The 27276-nt window shown below is 49.0% G+C and overlaps 13 protein-coding genes across 13 annotated transcripts; 7 read left to right on the top strand and 6 right to left on the bottom strand.

The window, feature by feature from the left end:
* Positions 1–936: 936 nt before the first annotated feature.
* On the bottom strand, positions 937–1799 carry T069G_09859 (flavin reductase like domain-containing protein; the record flags this gene model as incomplete). Its single annotated transcript, XM_056177069.1, has 2 exons — positions 937–1583; positions 1643–1799. 2 exons carry the CDS (start codon positions 1797–1799, stop codon positions 937–939), a joined length of 804 nt encoding a protein of 267 aa, XP_056025547.1.
* A 451-nt stretch (positions 1800–2250) lies between these two features.
* On the top strand, positions 2251–2772 carry T069G_09858 (uncharacterized protein; the record flags this gene model as incomplete). Its single annotated transcript, XM_056177068.1, has 1 exon — positions 2251–2772. One exon carries the CDS (start codon positions 2251–2253, stop codon positions 2770–2772), a length of 522 nt encoding a protein of 173 aa, XP_056025546.1.
* A 315-nt stretch (positions 2773–3087) lies between these two features.
* On the bottom strand, positions 3088–4886 carry T069G_09857 (PX domain-containing protein; the record flags this gene model as incomplete). Its single annotated transcript, XM_056177067.1, has 3 exons — positions 3088–3237; positions 3296–4279; positions 4353–4886. The coding sequence occupies 3 exons, from the start codon at positions 4884–4886 to the stop codon at positions 3088–3090; spliced, it is 1668 nt and encodes a 555-aa protein (XP_056025545.1).
* A 790-nt stretch (positions 4887–5676) lies between these two features.
* T069G_09856 (WD40 associated region in TFIID subunit, NTD2 domain-containing protein) lies at positions 5677–8440 on the bottom strand (the record flags this gene model as incomplete). The annotated part of the gene is made up of 6 exons (XM_056177066.1): positions 5677–5840; positions 5892–6515; positions 6579–6799; positions 6860–7665; positions 7728–7910; positions 8291–8440. The coding sequence occupies 6 exons, from the start codon at positions 8438–8440 to the stop codon at positions 5677–5679; spliced, it is 2148 nt and encodes a 715-aa protein (XP_056025544.1).
* An 870-nt stretch (positions 8441–9310) lies between these two features.
* On the top strand, positions 9311–9841 carry T069G_09855 (mediator complex protein domain-containing protein; the record flags this gene model as incomplete). Its single annotated transcript, XM_056177065.1, has 1 exon — positions 9311–9841. One exon carries the CDS (start codon positions 9311–9313, stop codon positions 9839–9841), a length of 531 nt encoding a protein of 176 aa, XP_056025543.1.
* A 204-nt stretch (positions 9842–10045) lies between these two features.
* On the bottom strand, positions 10046–10704 carry T069G_09854 (uncharacterized protein; the record flags this gene model as incomplete). The annotated part of the gene is made up of 4 exons (XM_056177064.1): positions 10046–10142; positions 10191–10245; positions 10357–10402; positions 10465–10704. 4 exons carry the CDS (start codon positions 10702–10704, stop codon positions 10046–10048), a joined length of 438 nt encoding a protein of 145 aa, XP_056025542.1.
* A 1419-nt stretch (positions 10705–12123) lies between these two features.
* T069G_09853 (uncharacterized protein) lies at positions 12124–13748 on the top strand (the record flags this gene model as incomplete). Its single annotated transcript, XM_056177063.1, has 5 exons — positions 12124–12264; positions 12331–12408; positions 12479–13324; positions 13380–13539; positions 13612–13748. The coding sequence occupies 5 exons, from the start codon at positions 12124–12126 to the stop codon at positions 13746–13748; spliced, it is 1362 nt and encodes a 453-aa protein (XP_056025541.1).
* A 439-nt stretch (positions 13749–14187) lies between these two features.
* Positions 14188–14591, top strand: T069G_09852 (uncharacterized protein; the record flags this gene model as incomplete). The annotated part of the gene is made up of 2 exons (XM_056177062.1): positions 14188–14458; positions 14533–14591. 2 exons carry the CDS (start codon positions 14188–14190, stop codon positions 14589–14591), a joined length of 330 nt encoding a protein of 109 aa, XP_056025540.1.
* Positions 14592–14772: 181 nt separating this feature from the next.
* Positions 14773–15407, bottom strand: T069G_09851 (uncharacterized protein; the record flags this gene model as incomplete). The annotated part of the gene is made up of 2 exons (XM_056177061.1): positions 14773–14801; positions 14864–15407. 2 exons carry the CDS (start codon positions 15405–15407, stop codon positions 14773–14775), a joined length of 573 nt encoding a protein of 190 aa, XP_056025539.1.
* A 1186-nt stretch (positions 15408–16593) lies between these two features.
* T069G_09850 (uncharacterized protein) lies at positions 16594–17923 on the top strand (the record flags this gene model as incomplete). Its single annotated transcript, XM_056177060.1, has 3 exons — positions 16594–16705; positions 16767–16943; positions 17019–17923. The coding sequence occupies 3 exons, from the start codon at positions 16594–16596 to the stop codon at positions 17921–17923; spliced, it is 1194 nt and encodes a 397-aa protein (XP_056025538.1).
* Positions 17924–19746: 1823 nt separating this feature from the next.
* T069G_09849 (aldehyde dehydrogenase family domain-containing protein) lies at positions 19747–21225 on the top strand (the record flags this gene model as incomplete). The annotated part of the gene is made up of 1 exon (XM_056177059.1): positions 19747–21225. The coding sequence occupies one exon, from the start codon at positions 19747–19749 to the stop codon at positions 21223–21225; it is 1479 nt and encodes a 492-aa protein (XP_056025537.1).
* Positions 21226–21785: 560 nt separating this feature from the next.
* On the bottom strand, positions 21786–25018 carry T069G_09848 (AAA ATPase domain-containing protein; the record flags this gene model as incomplete). Its single annotated transcript, XM_056177058.1, has 4 exons — positions 21786–23898; positions 23959–24321; positions 24385–24519; positions 24576–25018. 4 exons carry the CDS (start codon positions 25016–25018, stop codon positions 21786–21788), a joined length of 3054 nt encoding a protein of 1017 aa, XP_056025536.1.
* Positions 25019–26768: 1750 nt separating this feature from the next.
* T069G_09847 (uncharacterized protein) lies at positions 26769–27275 on the top strand (the record flags this gene model as incomplete). Its single annotated transcript, XM_056177057.1, has 1 exon — positions 26769–27275. One exon carries the CDS (start codon positions 26769–26771, stop codon positions 27273–27275), a length of 507 nt encoding a protein of 168 aa, XP_056025535.1.
* Between the last annotated feature and the right edge of the window lies 1 nt (position 27276).

The raw sequence follows: 27276 nt of genomic DNA, 5'->3' as shown, positions 1-27276 counted from the left end.
GCAGCCGCCAGCCCGCTTTTGGGGCGCTGTTTTAGTGAGGGGGAAGAGGCGAGACGGATTTGGGCTGTGGCTATTGCTTCAGGGTCCACATACTTTGTTTCTTTGTGCTTCTGTCTGTTGGAGTTGCAGTTGCTGTTACTGTTGTCTACCTTAGTAGTGGCTTTTGGAGTAAAACAACCATAGGATATTTCATGTAGCTCTTCTTTCAATAATCATACAATACAATGAATTCTTCTGCTTCTTCTTTCATGCGCAAAGTACTACAGTAACAGTATCACCAACGACAACAACCCTTGTCATTCATTGTCTTGCCCCTCCCCTTGTCCACCCCCAAAGCTGCTGCTAGAAACTTCCACCTTGTCCCATTTCCCCTTTGCCTCCCTTCTCCTCCATTCCCCTAAAACGAGGCTGACGATGAGGGGAAACCAAATGCAGCGCCCCGTTTCGGCTTCCGATGGAAACTGGGCACTGCTGCAGCACCCATTGACAGGGGGCCCTCCCGGAGGCCACCATACTATCAAGGTATCAATCTTATCACCCGCTAAACATCCCACCTTTTGCGGAGCCGGTCGAAGGCAACAGAAGATAGCTGAAGAGCATCGACTATTCTCTTTGTCTGCCTTGACAACAAGCAACAACACAACAATCAATTACCATTTCATTTTATCAAACCCATTTATTTCATCAAAGAAACCGCTTAGCGCCCGTCTGCCTCGTCTAGTAGGCAGCTGTAACCCCCGCTTGTCCCGAATCCCCCCTTGCATGCCATCTAACCAACCCCCTTGTGAAACTCTATAGCTACCAGCATAATAATACCATGTAAGCTTCATACATCCGACGCCGTGCATCCGCCTCCTCACATATACTCGTACACAATCTATCCGCTTCTATAATGTTCCTTTCACATGCTTTCAGATTCCATGAAGCCCACCGCTCTTAATCTTGCGAAATCACACTCCCAATCTGGCGATACTTTCGATCCGCATACGACAGCCCAAACTTGTTCGCGCAGCTTCCAGGTATCATTTCCACCACTTCTCCCACAACAATGACATGATCCCGGACTTTTAGCAGACCCCTCGTGGGTTCATCGGGTAGCAGCCTGCACCTCAGAGCATACATGATTCCCTCGCCTCTCAGCAGAGGTGCTCCATCCGTCTTGCTTGTATCGTATTCTAACCCGTCAAACACATCATCTGTGTTGCCCCTTGTAAATCTGTCTGCTACTTGCACGCCTAATTCGTCCCCTGACATGATGTGTATGTTGAAGTGGCGGCTTTCTATTATGGCGTCGAGGGTTCGGCTCGGAGTGGCAATGTTGAAAGATATCAATGGAGTTGGCGAGAGAGTGAGTGATGTAAATGACGACATGGTCATTGCTCTTGGAGTTTGTCCATGTGTTGAGGTGCAGACGACGACGGAGTGTGGGAGTAGTCGCATGATGGATCGTATTTGCTCTGAGAGGGCGGCGGGGGATGTCGGATCAGCAGTCGGTGGTATAGGAAACGAAGTATGCCACGAACTGGGTGTATGGCTCGATTGACTAGATTGAGTTGACTGTTGAAAGGACGTCGGCTTTTCAGCTATTGCTTAATTCGTTGTTAGCAAGAATCAACTAAACACAGTATCCAGATATCCTCACATGTAGCATCCTGAGAAGCTATGATGGAACTCGCAGCCACTCGAGACGATCGCACAACAGTCGCGTACTCTCCGAGAGTCAGCGCATGGCCCACAACATCGTGAACGCCTCTCATCAGCCGCAATGCCCAAAACCCTCTCTTCTGCACCATAACCATCCGCGCATCTCCCAAACACCCAGCCGTGACCCGACTTGCGCCGCAGCACCCAAGCCGCGACAGCTGTCGCACCGCCCTAGCAGGCGTCATCGAATCATGCAGCCTTAATTTCTGAATTAGACATATAAAAAAGAAGGCCCAATTGCGAAAAAGGAATCGTAATAATAAAGACAGTAGCCGGAGGAGTTGGCAGAGCTTCCTGCCGGTGGTTGCTTTGACCTGGCTTCGGCACAAAATCCCTTATCGATAAGCCAACCACTACCGCAGTGCCGCCACTTTACGGAACCACACCAACCAGCGGGCCGGAAATTTTGCGACAACTCCAAAGCATCTGGCCATCACCAAACATGCGACACTGACCAACCAAGCATTCCGCCATAGATCCTCTTCAATTGAATCATCTACTCAATCTATTCAATTTCTCAACAAACAAATAAAACTGTCGCCCAAAATGGGGAAGCTCCCCCTCCCCTCAACGCTCCTCTCATCCTCCCCCCTCCGTCCATCAACCACATCCTCCTCGCTCTCCATCCACAGCCTCTCCCTCACGCAAACCCGAAACGCGACATTCATCCCCCGCCCCAGGCGGCCATACACATTCACCCAGCTCATTCAGCTCTCCGACGGCTCGACCTACACCGCACGCACCACCTCCCCTTTGCCATTGTACCGCGCCCAAAAGGACACTCGCAACACGCTCCTGTGGCAGCCTAGCGAGAAGAGCTTGCGAAACGTCGAGTTGGATGAGGCTGGTAAATTGGCTGCTTTCAGAGAACGATTCGGAAGAGGGTATGATGCTACGGCTCAGGCTGTAGAGGAGGGTGAAAAGGCTGCTGAGGAGGAGGTCGTTGCTAAGCCTGTTGAGGAGGATGCTGGGTTGAACTTTGAGGATTTGTTGGCGGAGTATACGCCGCAGGATACGAGTGCGATGAAGGATTCGGGTCCCAAGAGGGCTCCTACACGAAGAAAATAATGAGATGGTTTATATGATGTGTACATTACTTGTGAGATTGGCAGATTGGGCGGATAACAAAAGGGGAGATGGGCGAGAAGAATAGACAGAGGAGGAAAACGCATGGATTAGAGGATCGACTCTGTTCAAATATGTACAGCACTTTGAGCCTAGCGGCCTGTATGATATAACAAAAGAGATGCATCTCCGAGTTTTGAAACGAATACGAATAGTAGTAGCACACTGCAGCCCCCCTTCGCTCTCATTCAATTGCCTCTTCGCCTAACCGTAAAACTCCACCTTGTAATGAAAGGGTTACAGCTTCAAAGTATTCCATTAGTCTGAATCTTCATCTATAGTTGCCCTAGCGCGGTCAACGACGGTGTTGCCCGGAGGCTTTGGCTGGTAAACGGGTGGCCTGTAGAAAGCCGACTCGTCGTCCTGAGCATCCAGCTGCATCAGGAATGTCTCCCACTTCTCGATCAACTAAAAAGTTGTTAGTCAGACTGACAATGTCATTCCATTGAGAGATGGCAACACTTACCTCCTTCTGAGCCTCGACAGCACCTTCAAGGAACGTCTCAACACCGCTCTTGAAGTCCTCCACCTTTTCCTTTTCGAAACGGTCCAACTCGGCCCTCATTGAACGACCCATGTCCTCAAACAGGAGCCGGGCTTGGTGGACTTTTCTCTCTGCCTCCTGAACCTCGGCGTTCATCTGGTTAAGTCGGTCTTGCTGGCTCTTACCCTGTCGCAGCAACTTGTCTTGCGTCGTCTTCTTCTTCTGGAGCTCAGACTCGGCCGAATGCCAGGCATAGAAGCCCTTTTGGCGTTGGCTGAATGCCTGCTTAATCGATCCGATAAGGCGAATGTACTCGTCAATGATGATGCCAAAGGTGAGGACATCCTGCATAGCTTGACGCTCATACACATCGCGAATCGTGAGTTGAAGATCGGAGAGAGCGTCGAGGGGACCGGATAGTGAGGGCGAGAGCTCAACAGTAGAGAGTGCGTGGAGAGAAGCGGAAAAGTCGGCCGCGGCCTCTGCCATCATCTTTCTCTGGCTGACCATTGCCTCCATTGCCTTGAGAAGCCCCTTGAGTTGGTTCTCCAAGGCATCAAGGTACACCTTGCGATCGTGGAACCAATCGTCTTGTTCGACAAATTTGCTTCCTCCTCCGACATTGATGCCCAGAGATCCGAGAACTCCCTTACTCTCAGAGGGCAATGGCTCACGTCTCTCCTTGTGCTTGATGTCAACATTAAACGCCTCGCTCTCGAGGAATAGTTTTAGGTCAGCGTCATGCTGAAGGACGGGATGCGCGGCAGTCTTGTTGAGCATTTTTTCCAGCGCCGCTCTTCTGCTCTCCACAAAGTTGCTGTCGAAGCGGCCAACAGCCTGCTTCTCGGGTGGCGGAGGCACCACGTATCCGGGGTTGTTACCATGCAGGGTGTTGTAAAGCCAGAGGAAGTCTCGGTATCGACGCTTAACTTCGAATTCGGGCTGCTTGTAGGCTCTGGATGTGGTCTAGCAGGGGAGCTTGCTTTAGCTAGGGAATCTTGATATACGAGAGAGGCAATCAAAGCTGATCAACACTAACCTTGGTCCGTACCGAGTACACAATGTGCGAACTTGTCAGGTCTCCAATCTTGACCGGATCTCCAACAGTAATGTAAAATGTGGGCTTGGATGCCTCCTCGACGCTGACGCTTGGCTGCGTGCTGCTCTTCACACTGCTGGGCCTTGCAGCGTCAACAGGCGGCGGCATTCTCGGGCCTCTCGGACTGTCCAGGTCATCGTCGTCCTCGACAAGATGCGGATCGGCAGACCGTCTCTGCTGTTGGAGCGGCGCCATGGTCGTGCGGATGACCATCTGCTCCTTCTGGGGCGGCACGGGCGGGGCATCCAGCGCAGCATTCGGGGTCGATCCGGCGCTCAGAGGCCCGAGGGGATCGTCAACGGCTTCCAGCTTCGTAGGTTGAGCAACGATGCGACGGGGCGTGCGCGAGGGTCGGGGCGCCGACGAGGTTGAGGCCTGTGATGTCGCCGGCGGGGAAGCAACGGGCTCGCTCTCGGCGACAGGCTCAGGGGGGGTCTGGCTGGAATCAGCCCATGGCGACTCTTCGACGTCCATTGCGAATGTTGGGAATCTGGTGCTGTGAGCGGGATATTGGCGGAGAAGGAGGAGGAGGAATTGGAGTGGCCTGGAGTTGGAGCTGTGAGGTCAAAGGCAGCTTGTCCGGTTGAGAGTGGCATACGTACCGGGTTGGTTGGAGACAAGACACCGGTACCCGCTAGCGCTTGCTCAACGTCAGCGGTTGCGTAGGTACCTGTACCTGGGCGCGAGGCTGCACCCCACCTGATCGTCAGCCTTCCAAGGATGGTGAGAAGAGGGATCAAATTGACAAGGCGAGCTTAATGATATCAAATGTATCACTCTCAATTGAGTGAATGAAGAAGCAGTGATGGAAGAGAAAAGAAAAACCCATCTCTTATTGGATTAACAGTTATACGGGTATAAACGCAGCCTTTATTTGCTACCTAACCATAAGTTGACTGACTGCCTCTCCAGCTCCAGCGTTCCATTATTACCCAGGCAGATCCGTGCCTCATTCGATGCTCTGACAGCAACCAACTGCCATCATAACGCATCGAGTATTGTTCTAAATAATTATCCCTTAACCAAGCGAGACCTATAGCTGTATTACACCGATTCCGAGTCCGTCGTTATCCTGCTGCCTTTTATCAGGCTCTTTGCGGCACCTGTACCTCGTGCAATTCATTCGCCAATGCCGCCATCTGGAGCTCCACGTTGTCTCTCGGATGCGCAATTTGTGAAATTTGCGTCGGTTGTAATAGCACTCCAATAATTGCAGCACAATTCCACATCACATCTACCCGCTTCAGTCACGCCCTGCCCTGCTCTACCGGTCAGGGTCGTAACATCCGCCTGCTATTACCAGGTTCATTCGAGTAAACTTGACATTAATCACAGGTGTCTTCTTCGTGGGAAAGGCTGAGATTTGATCTGGAGTAATCATCACCTCTTTGCTCTTCTTCTTGGTGCCTGTGGCCGCTCCAGTGTTAGCTGGTTGGCCCGAAGGTCCAGCGTTGATTCTTGATGCTTCTCCGTTGGGACCGCCAATCGCCAAATCGGCACCGGCAGTAGCAGCTTCGAGGCCGGCCTGTTGAGCAGCCTTGTGAGGGTCTGCTGGTGATTCGACATCCCACAATCGAACAGTACCATCTTGGCCACCAGAGGCAAGTATGTTAGACTCGACGCTGAAGCTGAGTGACCAGACGCCGCCTTTGCCGTGGCCGCGAGAGCGCTTTATACGAGTGCCCTTGACTAGATCCCAGAAGAAAATATTGCCCGCAACGTCTGCGCTGGCTAGAATCTTGCCGTTGGGGGCGCATTCTAGGGAACTGACGTGCTCGGTGTGCCCAGTGAATACTCTCACGCAGGCACCCGTCACCACGGACCACATGCGAACGGACTTGTCCGTTTCGTCTGACGCCGAAAAGACGTACATGCCGTTGGGGTGCCATGCTATAGCTGAGACGGCGGTATCGTGTCCAACAAGGAGACGCTGAGGCGATGCATGATCCTGCATCCACACTCGAACGACCTTGTCGTAGCCGCCGGTTAAAAAGTAATGTCCGTGTGGACCCCATTGCGCTCTATAGACAGGTCCGTCGTGTGACTTGTAAACGCATAAGCAGGTCCAAGATTCCAGAGACCACAGCCGGATTTGTCCGTCCGCTGAACATGAAAGTAGCAGCTTCGGCCGCCCGTCAATTGCCGCGTTCTGTCGTCCTTCATCACCAAATAGCTTTTGGGGAGGCCCCGAAGCAGAGTCGGAGAACGAAATGTCGAATACAGGGCCAAAGTGTCCAATCAGCTTCCGGCTGTTGAACTTGGCACCCTTCTCATGAGCATTTGAGCTGGGGAGAGCTTTTCCATCCAGAGACCAAACGCGAATATAGGATTCGCTGGTACCCACAGCTGCGAGCTGTCCGTCGTCGGAAAACTCCATGCATGATACGCTATCTCAAAGGTCAGTCTCTTTTGTTCTTATTTGCCAATTAAAGTGTTAAACAACTTGCCTTCCAAATGTGTTGTGGAATGTAAACATGCAAGCGCTGACGGGGACCCCCACACCACCTGTTCGACCCTCGATTTTGAATCTGTCTCTATTTTCTCGTAACTTTTGCATTTCAAGCATAATGTCTCGCGGGCGAGATGGGGGTAGAGGTAGATCGGCTCGGCTCGGGGCATCTGCACTCTCTTCTCGCTTGATCTTTTGGTCAAGCTCTTCTATCAGGCTGGTTGCGCCAGGGGCCGGGGGATTTCGCCGTTCCTCGTCTTCGATTTCGGCTCGGATATCATCGCGAAGATCAGTATCCATCGGTAGAGGTCCAAGGCTTAGAGGTGCCGCCGGATCCAAAATATCTTTGTTGGACAGCCCGATGTTGACGCCCGGAATACCTTCCTTAGTATCCACCTCCTCGATTTCCAGATTCTTCGTCTTCCTAAACACCGCCTCAAAGCTAAATGGAGTGATAGGTCCGCGAGCTGTTGAATCAATCTGGCAATATGAGACGAGTAGTTGTCGGATCACGGATCCACCTTGATCAGACTCGCGCTCAAGAAAGTTGAAAAGGTCGCCAGTCGCATGTTGGTTCAAGGGGATGCGATACTTGTTCTCCTTGTATAATTTGGTAATGGGGTTCTCGTTTGTATGCTGCGGAAGCGTGATGGTTGAGAACGTCTTCAAATCATCTGCATGGGACGCTTGGAAATGCTGGCCGATTTCTTTAAGGAACAGCTTGCCCTCTTCTGTGTATCCATTTCCAACCAGCTCGATGAACGAGTAAACAAACGTCGGCCAGAGAAGCTTTGATAGCTCAAACTAACGCAAAACTCTCTTCAGCACGCGGACCTGTAGTGCAAGCCATTCGAGGAGGAACCTACCTTGTAGATTTCGAGATTGTTTTCGACCCAGTCTCTCAAGAGTCGAAACGCTCTCGAGTACTTCTTTGGACCTAGGTTTGCTAGTTGCTGGACTGGTTTTCCATCATTGCCTAGATGCTTTGACTCCTGTCTGAAAACCTCTTCAGTCCGGTTGAAGCCTCGCTTAAGCAAATAATCCGTAACCTAGTGATGTCATTAGCTAAGATGATTCTAAGTATTTGACACGGTTTGGTGTGTAGTTGCGATTGAGTGTCTTCTGTGAGGGCAAAGTGAGAGACATGAAAGAGGGAAGACCAAGCTCTTGGGTATTGGTAGTGGATGAAAACGGATGGCACATGAGACTTGTTTTAGGATGCCGCTGCTCATCGAATGCTACAGAGTGGTTGAGGCAATGTAGCACAAGAAGGACAGCAGCATACCATAGCAAGTGAACGCTGCTCATCAAGTTTCTGTGGAGGACAATAACTTTTTGATTTGAGATGGCGACCCCCGCGGAAAGGACCACGGGCCCCGGAAATAGGACCACGGTGAGAACAGGCATAATTCCAAATGCTACCACGTACTATCTGGTTCAGATTTTGGTTTGACATGGCACCTCCAGTGGTGCCAGTTGCAGCCGTAGTCGCGGCGGGAGGGCCAGCTGGTGATGTTGCTGGTTGCCCTGCATAGGAGTTGGCCGTGCCAGCGCCCTGGGTTGGCGCTTGAGTAGCCATGGTAGAGGGAGAGTGAACACCGTCTTTGAGGAGAGAGATGGATTCGAAGATCGGTACTGCTAGGTAGATGTCAATATGCCTAGACTTGGAAGCTATGTCATAGTAGATCCTTGTCCTGCGTGGCGTGAGGCGCAATGCAGGTCGTGCCAACGTGGTTCAGTGAGCTCAAGTTACGTCTGGATCTCACGCCCAGGTCGTGTGGCGGTATGCGGGAGGCAATCGTGCCAGTCGTGAGCTCCAGAAGGTGCAACAAATTCCAATGATTCCTACTAGAGTGTCTGTGTGCGATATTCGTAGGAAAAGAGGGCGTTGCAGAGGATAGAAAGCGACTGTGTTTTGATGGCCAAGGCACCAGGTTGATGTTGAGAGTAAACTTAGAGGACTGAGGACCTTGAGGCATCAGAAGCACGGTTAGTATAGCCGAAGTTTAAGCGGCGCCTCTCAGCTGCTCAGTCTCGGCAACAGTCAAACCAAATATGGTGCTGTACGTCGTTATAGTCGTCAAGTATGAAATATGGTACAATAGAATGGCTCTTTAATAGTAATTGTGCAAGATTCTGAGCTTATAGAATATTCCAACAGAGAGACTTCACTTACAAAGCATGCCATACAGGCGTCTTGATGTCTTATCAGATTCGCGGCGCGTTACTGGGACCCACAATTGTTCAATGTTCCTTGGCCATGCTTTAACAGCACAATTCAACCACCTACACTCATTCATACCCACACGCTTGATATCCTCCATAACGCCTCAATCACTCGAGTGGCCGTCAAAAACAGACCTGCAATCTCCAAGTATTAGCTGGGAATCACACAATCCGACATAGCAGGACCACACAATTTGAGCAATCTCTCGTCAATCTCACTGCCATGGCGTCACCAGAGGACATCGTCATGGGAGACGAAAAGGAAGACTCTCAACCACAGGAGCCCTTTGTCCCTTTCACCCTGGAAGAAAATATCCACCAGCTCAACTCCATCGACCGGTCCATTGTCCAGCTGATGAACCACACTGCCACTGCGCTTGGCGCCCTCACCACTCCAGCATCCTCCGACAGCAATCCTTCAGCATCAGTAGAGTCAACAGCGCAAAAGGACGCATTCCGGGAAGCCACAGATACTTTTCTCGATACGCTTCATAGTATCGATGTACGAATGAAGCGCCAAATCCTCGCACTAGAAGAAGCGGGCATCGTCAATCTATCCACCGGACCTCGGCAGGGTCACAACACTACTGTTAAGCCATCTCTGAAGCCTAATGGCATGGGAGCCATCGGAAATCTGGACGTTGGGTGGTTAAACAGTCGGAGTACCAAAGTTGAACGAGATATGGAGCTGGAGTTGTGGAGAAGGGCGAGGGAACTCCTTGAAAAGGATGAGGGGAGTGTCAAGAAGGAGTAAACATACGAAAGGGTTGGCGTTTTGGCAATAATGTACAATGGATTTATTAATTCGGTATGCTTCAAGGTACGCTAATCATTACTTTGTTCCTGGACGTTACATTACTGACAACATTTTGTTGAAGGCTGTGCCTCCCATGCATACAATCTCCCGCTATCACATCCACATACACAGGGCTGCTATTGAGACACAGTCACCCTATAGCTAGATCTCAGTATCATTCTCGCAGAGCCTGTTAAATGCATGCGTAAGTTTGAAAGGTTCGTCTGGTGCGCGCGGCACAATATTTTCGGGCTGAATGCTAACAGGGCGTCAGTTAGAATGAATACACTTCAAATGGCACACTTACAGGGCGTCAAAGAAATAGCAGGAAAATTCTCCTTCCTCGGGCGTCGAGTGCTTAGCTAGATAGCCGGAGTTAGTTTATATGCTGGTGATAGAGGTAAACCAGAACGTATTACTTTGATACCCAACCCAAGAGACGCATTTCTTTCTCGCGTTGCAGGTGTACTGACACCTGTTTTCAGCCCACGGGACCCAGGTAGTGCCCAAAGAGAAATGCTGCACTTGTTAGATTATAGCCTTTGGAGATGTATACGAGCACAGGTAAAACTAAAACTTACATCTGCATCTCCGACGTTTTGGTGGCGCGCTACCCATGCTGGATCGAGAATAAACCGCATCGGGAACTGGGATGGCGGCTTCACCTCGTGATAGTGAATGATCCAGTGGTCATACTTTTTCGGGGCTCCGTAAACGCACGCCCTATGTTGCGTTTCGGTGATGACCTCTTGGTTCAGGAGAGGAGCCGCCGTGGTAGCAGCGATCAACGAGGCAGTTAATAGGAGCTGGACGAGGTGCATGGTCATTCAGCTGCAGGGCTGTCCGAGAAGAGAGGTTTGGCAGTTGTAATAGACGGAGGCAAATGTCGAAATGATTCAATCTTCATTTGATATGTTTCCAATACTGTGAGCGACCCCTCAAGGTGCAGCATTGATTTCGTGTCATAGCATCATCATATCTACGTTTTCTCCCGCTTCCCCCAATGGACAAAATAAGGAAGCGGCTAATTGAGCCACTGCCGTTTGATTGCGGTGCCTCGTCCGATTCTAATGAGGCGCGCTAATCGCCGAGATTCTAGACGAATGGATTCTTCATGGAAGGCACTGGGTTGTGGCACAGGCATCATGCATTCCATTTCGTGGAGCATACGAATACCGGGTATGTAAATTGAGAGGTGTGTTCAATTTGACGGTAACAATGTCAGAATACTGGCAACGAAATACTTGTAGGGTAGTAGAGTAATAGGGTAACGTATAACGTCAAGTTTCTCTGCGATATGCATGCTCTTAATCATATCAATTGCATTTCTTAGCAGATACGCCCTGAACATGGCTTGGCTCGTCAAAGAGAAGGAATCTGTGGATTAGTACGCATTGGTGGATTATTAGATGAAGAATATATATCATATTTACAGTAACGCTACCTAGGTAGTAATAGATTCAAGTACAATAGTAATGAGCGCTCAAAGACTCCTTTTGTCAACATCGAGGTCACCTTCAATGAAATGACCGGGTTCGTCCTCAACAAGCCGCGACTCTTTCACGAGCATCGCGCCGCGTTAGCCGCTTGAGATGACATGCAGGAGTGGAGAATCTGGAATCTCGTACATACTATCGAATTATGGAGTGAGTCGCTCTGCTTGCGAAATATTGTTCTCAACGTGCCCATGGACCGTTAAATGCGGAATAATTCACTTGTGCACACATATATTTCCCCAATATGCGGTACCTTTTATGGACTGCGGAACTTATCAAGAGGCCGAATCTCTGCTTCATCTGTGGCTACTATTTCTCCGTCCATCAAACCCACCATCCATGAATGGATATCAAAACGCTCAGACCACTGGAGCTCCAGCGCTCTTTGCGGGGCAAATCCCAGTAATTGCCCCCAGTCTTACTGCAATTGTAGCTGGTACTTCGTATCTGGCGTGTGTAATCGCCTATTGCAGGTGTCTTGGTTCGCCCGGCAGAACGTCGGTGCCAGGGCCCTCCCTGCGCGTTTCGATGCAAGTCGTGGCATTTCATCTCCGATCAAGCCGCTCAAAAATGTTTCAATGCCCTTGATAAACACCCGGCCGAGGTTTTTCTGGCGTCCGTTCTCTACGGCTGCAAGGACCGGAAGCGCGATACGATTCGGCTCTAGGAGGTGAAGAGAAGGGATTCTTTTCTATACTGCTTGATCCTTTTTTTCTTCTTTAATCACATCACATCGCAAACAAGATGATGCAGCTGTCCCGGCCAGCGGCGACGGCGCTGCTGCTGTCGATCGCTTCGTTCGGGAGGCTTGTCCAGGCCCACGATCACCATGAGGGCGGCGAAAGCCACATCCCCGAGGGCGAAGCAATATCACTCGAACCGGTCGTGAGTCGCGCTTGGGAATACAATAATAGACAAGAAAAGAAAACAGGCAATTAACTCGAATCACAGGACACGATTCTCTGGATCCACATCCTCATCCAGATGCTCGCATACGGCGTCATCTTCCCAATCGGCATGGTCTTTGGTGTAAGAACCACCGTCCCTACTCCAAATGGTGCTTCATAGGAGCACAGCGACTGATTTTATGCAATCACAGATGACCAAATCTCGATGGCACGTCCCGACGCAAATCCTAGGCTCCATCCTCGCCGTCGTCGGCTTCTTTCTCGGCCATGCGCACAAAGGAAGGGAGTTTGTCAGCCACAATGTGCACTCGGTGTTCGCCAACATCTTGCAACTCCTGCTTATCGGCCAGGTCGTCTTGGGCCTATACTTGAAGCTTCACTGGGAGAAGGGCGCTCTCGGCATGATTCGCAAGTTTGTCCGACCCTTCCACTCCGTCATTGGCAAAGCGATGCCGCTTCTCGCATGGGTGCAGATGATCTTTGGAGGTATCACCACCCTTGGCTTCTGCCAAGGCGATCACGTTGGTCAATGCGCAGCCCACTTTATCATGGGAGGCGCATTCATTGCCTACGGTATCCTTTTGACCATTATTCTGCTCGCGGGACAAGTCTGGATTCGTCGTACGGGAAGATCGCAAGAGTTCTACGACAGCGCCGTCATTGCCGCTTGGGGCTGCGTCAACACTTTTACAGAGCACCGCTGGGGTACCGCCTGGGTCAAGAATGATTGGCAACACACTACAATGGGTGTTATCTGGTGGTGTGCGGGTCTGGCTGGTATCTGGTTGAGCCGAGATCGCGATGGTAACCCGAAGCGCAACTTCATCCCTGGATTCGTCATCCTCATCACTGGTTGGGGCATGTCTGCGCACCCTCAAGAGCTGATGGTCAGTGCCATGACGCACACCATGTTTGGTTACACCCTGATGGCCGCTGGTCTTACACGTATCATCGAGATTGCCTTTGTTCTCAAGGACGCTCAATCTCTGTCCGATGATGGCCGCACCTGGAACAGCTTCCAGTACATTCCTGTTTTCGTAAGTTGGCACGACATCCGATACGCCAGATTAGACGGTAGCTAACACTTGCCAGCTCTTGTATGCCGCCGGCTTCCTCTTCATGGGTGCGACTGAACAGCAAATGTCTCTCATCGACGGTTCCAGCATGGATGTCATCTCTTACATCCTAATCCTTTACTCTCTCGCCTTTTTGGTCTTTTTGTTCGCCAATATGCTCATCCACCTTTATGACCGTCTGTCAAACCCACCCTTGGACACCAAAGGGTTCACCAATGGTCACACTCACCTGAACGGACGAGCTGTAGAGGATGGCCAAATTCGAGCGGCAGAGGAATTCGAGCTCGATGGATTGTCAACCGATGACGAGGACGATGAGAGGCAGGGAATGCTGGCAGGTGAGGGATCCAACGTCCCCAAGCGACCTGCTGCAGCTCAATCATGAGATACAAATGGGATATGAAGGTTATGTCAACGGGGAAAATACATGCTATGGGAAGACCTCTATATAATGTTAAGCGTGTTTGGGAGTTTTGTCTTCGAATAATGTCGGTATACAATACTGGGAAGTAAGATGATGGGTAATTTTGGGTGTAATAATGACATTAAAAAATAAATTGAAATAAGAATACTATTGAGTGTCATTAATCTGCCTCTTAATGTTCATCTGCACAAAAGTTGCGATTGGCACTGGATTGTCGGTACCTGCGTCCAGGGTCCAACCAAAATAAGCTAGCTGCACTGTTGCGCTTTTTGGTGGGGCTTATCTTTTTTTTTTCTTTGGCGATATCACCACCATCTTTCTACGTACATTTACCAACCAAATCTGCGATTCATTCAGAACATATACATAAATACCAGCGTCGTTGATTTATTTCCTCACAATGCCTTCCGTCAAGAACCCCAACCGCCTCTCCAAGAACCGGCTCGCCGCCCGCGCCGCAAAGGCCAAGAAGGCCAACCAGAAGCGCGCCGACCCTGCCATGCAGAACAAGATCACAAAGGCCGACAAGACGAGGGGCGCACGACCGGGCCTGTTGCCGACGAGCGGACCGAGAGCTGCGATTAGCGCCAAGAAGGCGAGGAAGCTGGAGAAGAAGATGGGATATGCGCTGAAGAGGAAGATGGAGGCGGAGGGAGAGGCTGTGATGAAAGGTGTGTTTGGACTGGGGCTGTCCTGGTTGATGCTAGGTGAAGAGATGGAAGAAGGAACGCTAACTTGGGAATAGATGCGCCTGTTGTTGAGGAGAAGGTTGCGCAGGAGGAGCAGGACATGGAGATTCAGTGATTGGTTTGTCTGGAGAATGGGATATCATACATAAGTACGAAGGACCCTTTGCAGTTCGAGGCGAGATTGCAGGCTAATTGGATGGTACAGATTAAAAGTCGGTTGTTTGCTTGATTGGCATTTTCTGTGGTACAATGGGACACATTACACGGCGCAAGATGGGGACTTGGATTTGCAACGATTAATAGACTGGATGAGCATCTTCAACGGCTATGTGATACGTTAAGCTATCGAATATGACTTCTTTTTTTCGCCACTATGAGTTACCGAACTGTCGCTGAGATTGACAGAAAGACTTTGTGGGGATTGAGCAATGTTCTCCTCTTTGACGGGTCGCATCTCTTGTTGTCGTTTATATCCGTCACTGTGCCTATGCACATGCGTAGTTTCGGCATCGCTTGTTTGACTTTGAGAGGAGCCAGTCTCTGTTTCGCCATAGGAATACGAATTTGAGGTGTACGAATTTGAGGAAATTGAAGAAGGATAGGTTGTTGATGACCAGTCGCTTGTTCGAATCGATGGAGGAGGGCTGTCGCAGATGTAGCAGCAGATTTCGGCGCATGCTTCTACCGTTGACTCGAGGAACGTTGGCCCAGGTGTTTGAGAGTCGTAAGAGAGCGGTTCAATGGTGCCGTATGCAGAGGCATTGGCTGATTTGGTGTCGGGAGGGTTGCATATGGGACAGTCGGGGCAATACGAAGACGAGGAGCCGGTACTGGATGTGGCTGTGACGGTTTGAGAGCCTTCAATTGTTTCGTTGGACGAGGACGATGGGTTAGTAGATTGAGTTGTGCTCGTGTTGTCCATTGCAGACATGTTGTCCTAGGGGGTTTCTTGATAATAGGTAGAGCGGTGTAGAAATGGTAGGCAGAGTATCACAATCGTACTGCATTGATATCTGCATGAAAATCCAGGAAAGGAGACGGTTTATATAGATTAGGCGTATCGTGATTGATATGAGATTTGGAGAGACACACGTGTATTGGTCAAGTGCTTTATCGCAGAGCTGATGCATACAGCTTGCGTCACTCGATTAGGCATGTGCGTTTGTGGTGTAACTGCGCATTCATTACCGACAGTGAATCACGGAGTGGTACGTGATAAGATGTTTCTATGTGTTGAGATTGAGAACTTGGATCCTATTGAAGCTGGCAAACAACTCATTACAACTTCATAATGGGAAACGCTATCCAATATCCCATGTCAAAGTTAAAGCTACACACCTGGTAATAAGTGATGATACAAGAAACTAGAGAAATATAGCTATAGCAGTAGATACTAGAAATATATAGCGATAGTGGCAGATATCAGAAAAAATATAGCGATCGTATTGACCGTAGCAAGCACTCAAAGAGCTGGGTACCTATCTATTATTTGTTAGACAAGTAAGTAAGTGATAGATTTGCCTCCGTATCTTGTTCCGACACTTGAACCTCATGCAGTCGTTGGACTTCTGGATAGCTTTCCCTTTACAAAGTTATTGTGCAAATATCGGTAAATGCGAGTTACCGGTCTGACAGCGGATATTGACAGCTGTTGAAGCCCAAAACAATAAGAGAAGCGGAGTGTGTGAAGTGGGGATTCTCTGCCGTTTATTGTCAAAGTGAATCCAGAACGAGATACTCTGCACATCGACAATACGAGCATATGATAATGGTCCGCGAGTTTCAATGGCAGAGCGCGGGTCAATGGAGAGAATAATTTCGTTTGCCGCCAGGATGTGTTCAACTCCTCGTTGTTGCTCATACTTGCGATTTTGGCTGTTCGCAGCATTTCTTTGGCCAAGCTTTTTTTCCACCTCACCGACTAAAATTCTGAGGTGCAGCTGGGTTGATCTCATCTTCTTCTCTCGACTCTATTTCTTTCATCTTCCCTCATCTCTCATTTCCTTTTCCCTTTCCAATTCTCTGATGTTTTCTCCTCTCCTCTAAACTTGAACCGACTTACCACTCACCTCTTCATCATTTTTCGAGCGTTATCCTTATCACAGCCGCCTCCAGCCATGTCTTCCACCAAGCGAACAGTCATCGAAATATCCTCTGGCAGTGACGACGACAACCCTCTCGTCACGCGTCGCAAGATCCGCCGACGATCCAAGATACTAGAGCCACAGCGTTCGTAACACTGAGATAACCTAAGAAGCCTGATTCAACATCGGTACTGACATCTTTTGAGGGCACGAAACAGACACAGAGGCCACCCAAGGTCAGCCGACATTTGCAGAGTTTCTCTCCCGAACACTGCCAAGCAGGCTGATCTCGGGTGATGTCGCAAAATACATCCAGCGAGAGTCCAACGTTCGTCTAGAGACTGCAAGGCGAGAAGGGATCACTCTGGATACCGTTTTCATCGGTATGGATTGTTTGCCGACTTGGATCGGTATGCATTGGGATCCGCAAAGGGAGTCTCTGCATTGCGCTATTCAAGACCGGTTGATGGATGTGGAAGTTTCGAGTACGCTGGGTGATGTTCTTCGGAAAGATCTCATCGAAAAGGGGAACAGGAAACTCGAAGAAGCTCGTCAACTCGGACTGGGTATCGAGGATATCACGATTGGGAAAGGGCTTCTAGCGACATGGAATGGCCTGGCGTCTACCCAAGAGACGGCTTATGGGCTGGAAACCCCTCCGGAAGAAACACGAGCTCAACCGATATACGATGACGCGGGACCATCGAGCATCGGAACCGCTGTTCAAGATTCATCAGTCATCGGTCAAGCAGAAACACCGGAGTCCGAGATCATCACGATATCCTCGGCAAGTGAGGCTCCGAATTCGCCCGAAATCGTGTACGACTCCTCCAGCACATACGACAGCTGCTCTGACTTTAGCAGCAGCAGCGGCGGCAACAGTAGCAGCACTGAAGACGACGAGGAAATTGACGACATCATCCACATGAACAATGTTGTTAGTACCCAACCGGAATACTCGGAGAGCGATGACGAAGCTCCGCACATCCTTCACGACGTTGAGGTTGTGGGCGGCTTTGAGGGCCACCCGGATGTCGATTTAGAAGTTTACTTGGTGGAGGACGACGAAGAAGTAGAGGGTCTTCCGGAACTTGAGCTGGCGATTGATGGAGATGCGTTTATACATTATTTTGGTGATGATGATCTTATGGAGGTTGAGATTCCTGGGATGGATCTACAATGCTCGCTTGTTGTTCCTCCTGACTACAGTGATGAAGGGGACTATAATACGCAAGGTAGACCACCCTTGGAAGAAATTGAAGGCGACACCGACGATCAAGTTATGGATGAGGATGAAGATGATGACGAGGGTGGAGGGCAAAATTCGATCATTCAAATCACTGAGGATGGTTTTACTTGGTGAAGTTATCTAGTTCTTTCTTTCTTTCGATTCACTGGTTTGTTCTTGGGAGGGAAACTCTGCGTCTACAATCTGCATTTTGGGAGGATATCGTTGCAATGTTTTCGGCGGGAGAAATCTTCCTTCAAATTTGGCAAATTGCCTTGCTACTGGGATATCATGGGGGTTGATGAGTATTTAACCCAATGCTGTTTTTTGTTTTGGGGTCTGGGATTTAAAAACACTGGCGTCGAGTTTTCTATGAACATGGAGGATTTGGGATTCGGTATTTTATGCATTTGCAGCTCTTCACAGAGAGGTTAGCGGTATTTGAAAGGGATAGATACGGAGTTGAGTTACATATTTGCTGCCTTCAGACATCGATGGTGTTACCCTCTATGCCGCTGCGCTGTTCATTTGAAGCCTACTTGCGTTGATAAATTTTTAAGATGTTCTTGGCATGACTGGCACCTGAGATATGCCATCAGTGGTGAGACTCTCGCTGTATAGTAAAAGTACGTCTTATGCATGGATGAGCCGCAACTTATGTCGTTTATCACACGCCGACATGCGGGTAAGTGGAAATAAAGTTGTATGCATTAGGTGGTGTGATCCACCCACATCAGGAAACTTATAGTCTAGCCGTGGAATTGATCAAAGTCTATAGTTTTTAATACACTCCTTCATTAGTGGATACTACTCTCTATATATTAAACCTTCAAGAGTACTTTATTATATGATGTATTATACCACCTCTTCACTGCCATTGATCAAGCTCAACTTGCAGTTTACAGGCAAGATCTGGTAATCATTATCAATACAATCGATTGGTCATAGTCGGAGTGTTTACAGTCCGACGGTTCTGCCGGTTACCACACTGCGAGTCAGTAAATAACTCTTTAGAGAGAGGGAATATGTAGAGGGAATGTTACGCGGCTGACATATTTTCTTGGAGTTGATGGATATTTCCGATGAATTTTCCCTGTTTCGGATATATCAGTGCTCCGAATTTTACACAAAGCCGAGAGTGGGTGTGCATCTCGATGAACATTAGTGAGAAAGACTGGGATGGCCACAAAAGCTGGGGTAGTTGGTGGGGGCTGTTTTTGCATAACCACCAGAGGCTATACAGACTTCCAGGTTTTAAATTACAGCGATAAGTTACAGCGACAACAGCGCAATGTAGATGAATCAAGGACCTTTATCCATAGGCAATCCATATGATGAGACAATGGCATGTAAGTTAACGTAGAAGCTGTAACTGTAGGAAGACATCATCATGAGACTCATGAATTTAATGATCATCACATACTTGTTGACTAAACGCCAAGTCTTGGGTCCTTTGTTTTGCCTTAATAGGAATATCTCCAATTTCTACTGTGGTATAATGCATACATGAGGCCAATGATCCTCAATGAACTAGGCTTAATTTATTTTACATCACTTACAACGTCACCTCCGGAATTAATTTGTATCGGTGTCGCGACCATCCTGGAAGCGAACTGGCCAACCCAACCCATCCCATGTTGATGCCGATGCACACACCAAGCAACGGAGAGCGAAGTCCCGACAATACGACCCGGAGCCAGCAATGATCGTGTATTTAAAGCTTGACGTTACCCCTTAAAATGGCTTAGAATATTTTCAGGCAAGAGCTTCTCCTTGGCTCCAACGAAGTGTTTTTATTATTTAAGACCGGAGTCTTGCTTGTTGATTATTTTGTCTCTCATAGTACATCATCACATAACGAAAAGCACCTTCGTCCACAATTCAAGCATTCAATCGTCGTTTTAAACCGCTCACAAACACCACAAGTCAATCCAACTTCACAAATAACATTATCGACCATGCCTTTTATCAACGATCCCAAAGGCAAAGAAGTTGTCCCCATCAGAATCAATGGTGTCAATGAACCCTTAGATGCAACTCGGCTCATCCCAGTCGAGTCCAGCAGTCAGGACAAAATCATCCACTATGCCCAAAGTGCGACACCTGAATTGGCCATCAAGGCCGCTGAGGAATCCTACAAGGCGTTTCGGAAGTGGAAGAACTCTACCCACACTGAGCGCCGAGACTTGCTTCTTCGAACGGCTGATGTGATTGACGCCTGGACTGATCGCTTCGTCGAGCTGCAACTTGCTGAGACTTCTTGCCCTGAAGGCTGGGCTCGATTCAATGCGATTATCTTGATACGATGCCTGCGTGAGATTGCCTCGAACATCTCGCATGCCACGACGGGTGAACTGCCATCGTTGGAGACTCCTGGATCGCTTGTATTGGTGTATAAAGAGCCGGTTGGCCCTGTTCTTGCCATCCCACCATGGAATGCTAGTATGGTCCTTTCTGGACGTGCACTAGCTGCCCCCATTGGCGCTGGATGCTCCGTCGTGCTCAAGGCATCGGAATTGTCTCCGGCAACACACCAATTACTTGTTTTGGCCTTCGAAGAGGCTGGTATGCCAAAGGGTCTCATAAACATATTGCAAGCTTCACGTGAGGATGGCCCAGTTGTGACGGAAGCGTTGATTGCTCATCGAGCAATCCGAAAAGTCGAATTCATTGGCAGCGACGCTGTGGGCCGCATCATTGGTCAACTTGCATCCAAGTACTTGAAGCCAGTGCTGATGGAGCTAGGAGGAAAAGCTCCTGCGGTTGTACTCAAGGACGCCGATGTGAAGCATGCGGCTGACAAGATTGTCGAGGGTGCACTTTTACACCATGGACAGATCTGCATGTCTACCGACCGCATTGTCGTGGTGCAGGAGGTTGCGGATGAACTTATCAAGGAGATCAAGACGATCCTGGAGACGAAGTACTCGAAGGGTGCTGGACATGCTGTCAGTAAGAGACTGGCCCAGAGGGCTCATGACCTCTTGCATAAAGCCCACGCTGCGGGAGCTCGTTTCCTCGTGGGAGACGCAAGTCTCAATGCAGCCGGAACCAGCCTCACGCCAACCATAATTACGGACGTAAAACCTACAGACGCAATATATCATGAGGAGATTTTTGCCCCTGCTGCTATTTTCATCACCGTCAAGGATGAAGATGAAGCCGTTGAAGTTGCCAACGACACGGCGTATGGCCTTAATGCGGCGGTTCATAGCCGAGATGTTTTCGCCGCCATTCGCGTCGCCAAGCAAATTGAGGCAGGACAAGTTCACATTGGCAACATCACGGAGTACGACGAGCCAAATATCCCGATTGGAGGTACGAAGGGCAGTGGTTGGGGAAGGAATAATGGCAGGTATGCTCTGAATGAGTTTTTGGTCGAGAAGACTATTTCGATTCATGATCCCGCAACATCTGGGATTAAATTTGGGAAATGAGTGATGGATTAAGAGAATAATTGTAAATGATAAGATGGTTGGCGGGCATATGTGTATTTCATAGATCTATGGCGTCATGCGCTTTGAGATATAAATATTCATCTGACTTGTTTGTAACTACCTATGTACATAATAATCTAGTATAGTATCCAGTTGGTGTTTAAGCAGCTTAGGATTCAGAATGCTCATACAGAACATCTCAAGGATATATTTTGTCTAGATAAAGCCACAGTTGGATCGTTTCATTTAAAGTTGTCAATATTGCGCCTTGTTACATAGTTTTTGCATACACACTATAGAGGAGAATTTCGCGAACGCGATGTCGCCAGGACCTTACTTAGTAACTAAAAAAAATATACTTAGTTATCAGAGAATCAAGTGCTTTATAATTCTTTAGATTTACTACAATTCTAGTAACTTCATTGGGTGCTACACAAGAAACTAGGGGGTTGGAAGACGTCTACCAGAATACTGTGATAGTATGAACAGGGCTGCAGCCCGCGGCTCTTGCAATACATCAGCGGTTGTTTCCACCGGAGTGAAGCTGATCAGCTGTCGTCTTACTCTCCCCTAACTTGCTTGACACCATCACCATATGACGAATTACCCCAGCTTTCCCGACGTCTCTTCCGTGTGTCTCCCCGTTTCTTGCGCATCTCTAACTTGCTATCAATTACCTGCAACAACGGCTCGGCAACATACTGGGGGAGACCCTCCGATATTGCCAATACCAGTCTTTTCAAGTCTTCGTCCCCTCCGGAGCAATGCACGATGAGCTTCTCAGTCACAGCTGAGAGGAACCTAGCTCGCCCTGGATCAGCTGCCAGTTTCGACATGAGACCCTTTAGTTCGGTACAATAAGAAGCTAGCACTGATTCCTCCGGGTTCGATCTCGCAAGATTCCCAAACGCAGCCAATGCATCTGGGTCAATAGCTCCATTATGCGGGACACCAAGAGTTGCGCCTGCCCTAAAGAAGGCATCCAAGGTTCTAAGATAGCCTTCGAAACACTCTTCACCGAGGAAACGCGACGTAGATATCTTCAAGAAGTGTGAGAATACGGTGTGAGCACCTGGTCGGTCCAGGAGGGCTTTGTTAGGATGTGCACCGTAGGACAAGAGAAGGTCGAAGAGGGCATTATCTAGAGAATCGTTCCATCGTAGAGCGGGAAACATGAGGGGCCCCGATAGCATATTGAAGACAGACATGGTACCACGAGCGAACAGCATCCAAGGCGATGCCGCCTCTTTGAGGTGTGGGCCTCTCACCTGAGGCAGCACATTTGGATTCTCTCCGCGCTGGAGGATGAGGTCGAGGGTCTTGGCCACGGGAGCTGGGCTCTCGCCGCTGTTGAGCGACATGGGTGTGAGCGCGGCGAATAGTGGTGATTCGTCAAAGATGTTGAAGAATTCAGGTTGCTCGCGAATTCTCTTTTCAATGTAAGATGTCAGGTTGTGCTTGAGTAACTCCTCCCGGAAAGGTAACGCAGGGTGACAAGCCTCAGAGTTGACTCCTCTGATGGTGACGTGCTTTGCGCGCACCATGGCTTCAATGGCCTCTTCATATTTATCAAGTAATGTCGCAGTACGGAAGTATTGATGAGAAGCAAACTGGTCCGCTTTCAGAGCCTCCGATGCGTAAAACAGGGCCTGGTTGAGATGCGAGATGAACGGCCCACTGTTGAGTCCCATCCCATGCCTCATAATCCCAGCGACGAGTGAAGTGTCATGGCATGTGGTTTTGAGAAAGCCGAGATACGCAGTGGCAATGGAGACAAACCGGTTATGGTCATCTGGGAGCTTGCTGCGCAGGTACTCTTCCAAGTCTTTAGTCAAGACAAAGTCCTTGACTGTCCTATGGAGGAACTCAACCCGCAGATTTACAAGCTTGAGTAAGCCTTTCGTCTTGTCATTTATGCTGCGAGTCGTCTGCTCTCTCTGCGTCGAGATCTGTTCTAGTGGTCTGGATCCTATCAGGCATCGATAAGCATAGTCGTGTTCTTCAAACTCCCTTTCCAATTGCCAATAGAGGTCGATATGAAGAGGTTCCAATGCATGAGCAGCGGCTTGTAGAATGCCCGCCATCTTGGGGTGGTCAACTGGGTCCACGCTTTCTAACATGTGCTTGAACAACTGCTCCAGATCAGTCGGCAAACCACTGAGACGTTGGCTCAGATCGCTGATTCTGTCGCCGTTGGAGAGACCTCCTCGGAGTGATCGTGTCACGAAGAAAGCCCAGAGAAACACGCCATCGGCCTTGGCAACGATCTGTTCTATAAGACTAGACTTCTCAGAGGCTGCCGTTTCGGACTCTATCATAGCCCACTTTGGATGCTCCTGGAGCTGATCGCCCACAAATTCTCGGATATCGTTTCGAGTCAATTCGTGAATGTCGAGTCTCTCTTTGCCTTCGCCACCGAAGCTCCTCTCAAATACATCCCACGGACGGCTGGACAAACACATTTTGATGTGAGGAGAGTTTACCATATCGCAGAGAACCTTGCAGAGCTCAGCATGATCGCTATCATACTCGTCAAGCCCATCAATGAAGAAGCATATATTCAGCGGCATATGATCTGCTGATGCCAATGCTCTAAGCGCAGCCGTAAGCTCGGAAACAGACCACGGTTCAGCGGCAGTCTGCCAGCGTCCAGCCTTGGCAGCTTCCCAACGACTGGGACAGATCAGTGGAACAACTGAGGGATGTTTGTGGCAGACATCGAAGAGCAAGGACTGGAGTAGTCCCTGCCACGATTTCTGGATCGGTGTTCCCGCAATCCAAAAGAAATGCACCGCTACAGCGAGAGTGTCTGCCGAGCCCGCCCATTGCGTGAGCAAGTCCTTTGTCTGAGAGTGTTTTGCAATAAATTTCATGAACGTGGATTTCCCAGAGCCCGGTTTGCCCGAAACCCAGAAGATGCCGCTTCCAGAGCTGAACCACTTGGAAAGCCGCGAGTCAAAGGCCCACTGGAATGTGTTCTTGTGTGCCTGCGGGACAGAGTCATGGCGGACCGGTCGACTGGAGTAGTTTAGACTGGCGACGATTTTGTCCGCGAACATGTTGTCTTCAGCTTTGATCAAGGTAGTCAATCGATCGCTGAATAGTCTGATATCCTTATCCGTAAAGGCCACAGAGTTCTTCGTGTCCAGATCCACTGACCGCCTCTGAACCTCGAGCCGGAGATTCTCTACGTCTTGAGAAATGGAGTTGACTCGAGACTCCTGCTCCGGTCTAAACTGTTGTTTGACATTTTCCAACGATTCGATGGTCTTGTTGAGCTCAGAGATCCGGAAGCTAACACCAGATGTTAGTTAAACCTATAAAGGGTACCGCAAGCTCGCGTGACTTACCTCAGAATGGAACTGGCATGACGTGTTACAATGTGAGAAAGCCGCTTTACATTCTCCAAGCTGAATCTGCCTCCCAGCTTGGAATCAACGTAGGTTGTAGCGTCTATCCTCCATGGCGAAAGTCTATTCCCTGAAATATCTTCGGGTATGTTCCCAATAGTCTCGAGCAGCATCTCGGAGTCTTCGAGAGAAGAAGTGGCTAGTTCTAACAGGGCCAGCTCATCTTTCAGCGCTGGCGATGGACTTGCCAGCGGTAGCCGTTGCAACAAAGCATTCTTGTTGGAGAGTGCCAACCTCAGCTTTCTGTAGTCTTCGAGTGCGGAGTTTTTGTCTTCGCCTTTTCTCTCGATCGTCGACGAGACCTTGGTTGAGAGCAGCCGTACGCTGAACTCTGCGATAGCGAGGATGTCGCTGGCGACACCAAGCGCCGTGATAGCATCCATGAATGACTGGTACGTAGAGTCGAGATCAACAGAACGCGGGAATTTTAGCCTCTTAGGGGGAAGCCTCAAAAAGCGGCGCTGGAATTGTTATTGAGGCTCATATATGTCGGGCCGACGAACAGAACAGGGTATTGCGGTTGGTTATCAGGCATTGTGTCCCAAACCATTTTCCACTCCGCTCCGTAAATGTACAACTCAAAGGTAGATTCTCTTTATAACACTAGCGCTTATATTCAATATATTTTATATCACCCTGAATAGTAAACAATGCCTATGTCCAGTGATGACAAGGGTAAGTTTGCAAGGGGAAACGCTTGGTTTCTAGAACAAGTGTGCCGAAGCCCACTTTTGCTATCTCCTAGCTCGCGCTTTTACGATGGAGATGCATTCCCCGCGGCTAGCTATCCGTAAATAGCTTGGGAGTTAGACGATGGTCTTGAGTCGCTCCAGAGTGCCGCGTTTCCCTTGTCGTTAATTAGTAGACAATGCGCTTTATTATTGTTGTTGCCCCTATATATTGTACCTTAACGTAATTTGCCGCAAAACGCACAAAATTTGACTTGATTAAGGGCCTGGAAATGATAACAGAGAGGAAGATGCCAATTGGCAGTCCGAACTCTGGTTAGCCATAATTAATAGGGTTATGCGATTAGAGGCATTATGGAGATAAAGTCAACCAAATTTAGATACGCTTGATAGCAAAGATCAATTACCCAATTTGGGAAGAGCTTATGACATATGCCAATGTTAGTTCTATACCGCCTCAATCGCTTGCAGTACTTCTGACAATTTATAGACATCTCTTGTACACCAAATCTAAATTTGCCAGGCAAAGTAATTGGTTGACATTGCAATCTTTCTGATTTTCCTTTTTATCTGCTTAGGCCGAACTCTGATTTCCAGTTGCCCTGGATAGCATTTTATTAGTCCCTGCGGTAGACCCCATATGTGTTGTCACGACTCAATAGGTAAGGACCGAATGACCAATTGACTTTGGACAACCAAGTCCCGCCTTACTTGGATGGATTGACCTAACCGAGTTCAATATCATGAGTCCGGTTGTAGACCTTAAAGAATATTAAGATCTTAGTAAAAGACAAATAAGGAGGAGATTTATCACTTACCAGACTCGATAACGCCTATACGTTTGAGCAGACGGGCTTACATCACTCCCGTCTCTTTTGTGCCATGGAGCCCTCGTGGGTGGTGTTGCAGTCCTACTGTAGAAACACTGTGGCTTGTCAATTCAGATTCCGGCTGCATTAGCATTTCCTACACTTGGCGTTCAAGCCTCTTGTGCTTGACATTTCAGGTTGTATGTACGTATCTTAACATCGAACCGATGTCATCCATGTCCTGAAATGGATGCTTCACGGCAAATAGCTTACCCTTGCAGAAGAAGAGTATAAGGCAGTTGCCAAAAAAAAGATGGCCTGGACGGCGAAACAAAAGGCGACAGCGAAGGGCAATTAGAGTAGTCCGAGACGTCTCTCGCATCCATGGATGTGGCTGTGCTACTGCTGGTTTGGACGGCCTTTGGCCGCGCTAGTTCTGCTCCTTAAATAGTGGGGATTCAGAAACAGACCACTTGCACTCGTTTCAACACAACTCGGCGCATCTCTTGGCAGGACAGCGATCCCATGGATACCACGGCATGTATCTATGGGCTCCCGATTTTCGAATGGGGTTCAATTTCGAGAGCCTTACTCTGAACTTTATAATTCATGCTCAAAACATTTTTAATATAACAATGGATGCTGCAGGAGCCACAGCCAGTATTCTTCACCTTCTGCAACAGTCTTTCAGACGCTTCAAGCAGGCTCGCCGGTTTGAAAGCGAATTTCGAGTCTATGAGATCGGTCTCAACATGCACCTCTCCCGTTGCGCTACCATTTCAAGAATCATCCACGATACGAACCGCATCGACAATTTTTTATCCATGAATACGACTGGGCACACAAATAGCGTATCGCAAGATCGAGAACCAACAGCAGCAGAGATTCTCTCTGCCGTTCAAGACGCCCTCCGCATAGCTCAACGTGAAGCTGCCCAGATCAGGGCTGATTGCAGCACACAGGCTCCAATTACGGGATTTGTCGACAAACGAAAAGCCCAAGCGACAAAAACAATTGGAGTGGCCAAATGGGCTTTCTACAAGAGGGACGATTGCAACAAGTTTATGGAAGAAATTTCCTCCATAATTCTACATCTCGAGCACCAAGTCGATAGGGAAAGGCGCACACTTGAGTCGTGGTAAC

Source organism: Trichoderma breve, chromosome 6 (genome assembly GCF_028502605.1).
Source record: "Trichoderma breve strain T069 chromosome 6, whole genome shotgun sequence".
NCBI classification, from domain to species: domain Eukaryota; kingdom Fungi; phylum Ascomycota; class Sordariomycetes; order Hypocreales; family Hypocreaceae; genus Trichoderma; species Trichoderma breve.
The sequence above is the reverse complement of the archived record's forward strand: the minus strand, read 5'-3'. Positions and strand labels throughout refer to the sequence as shown.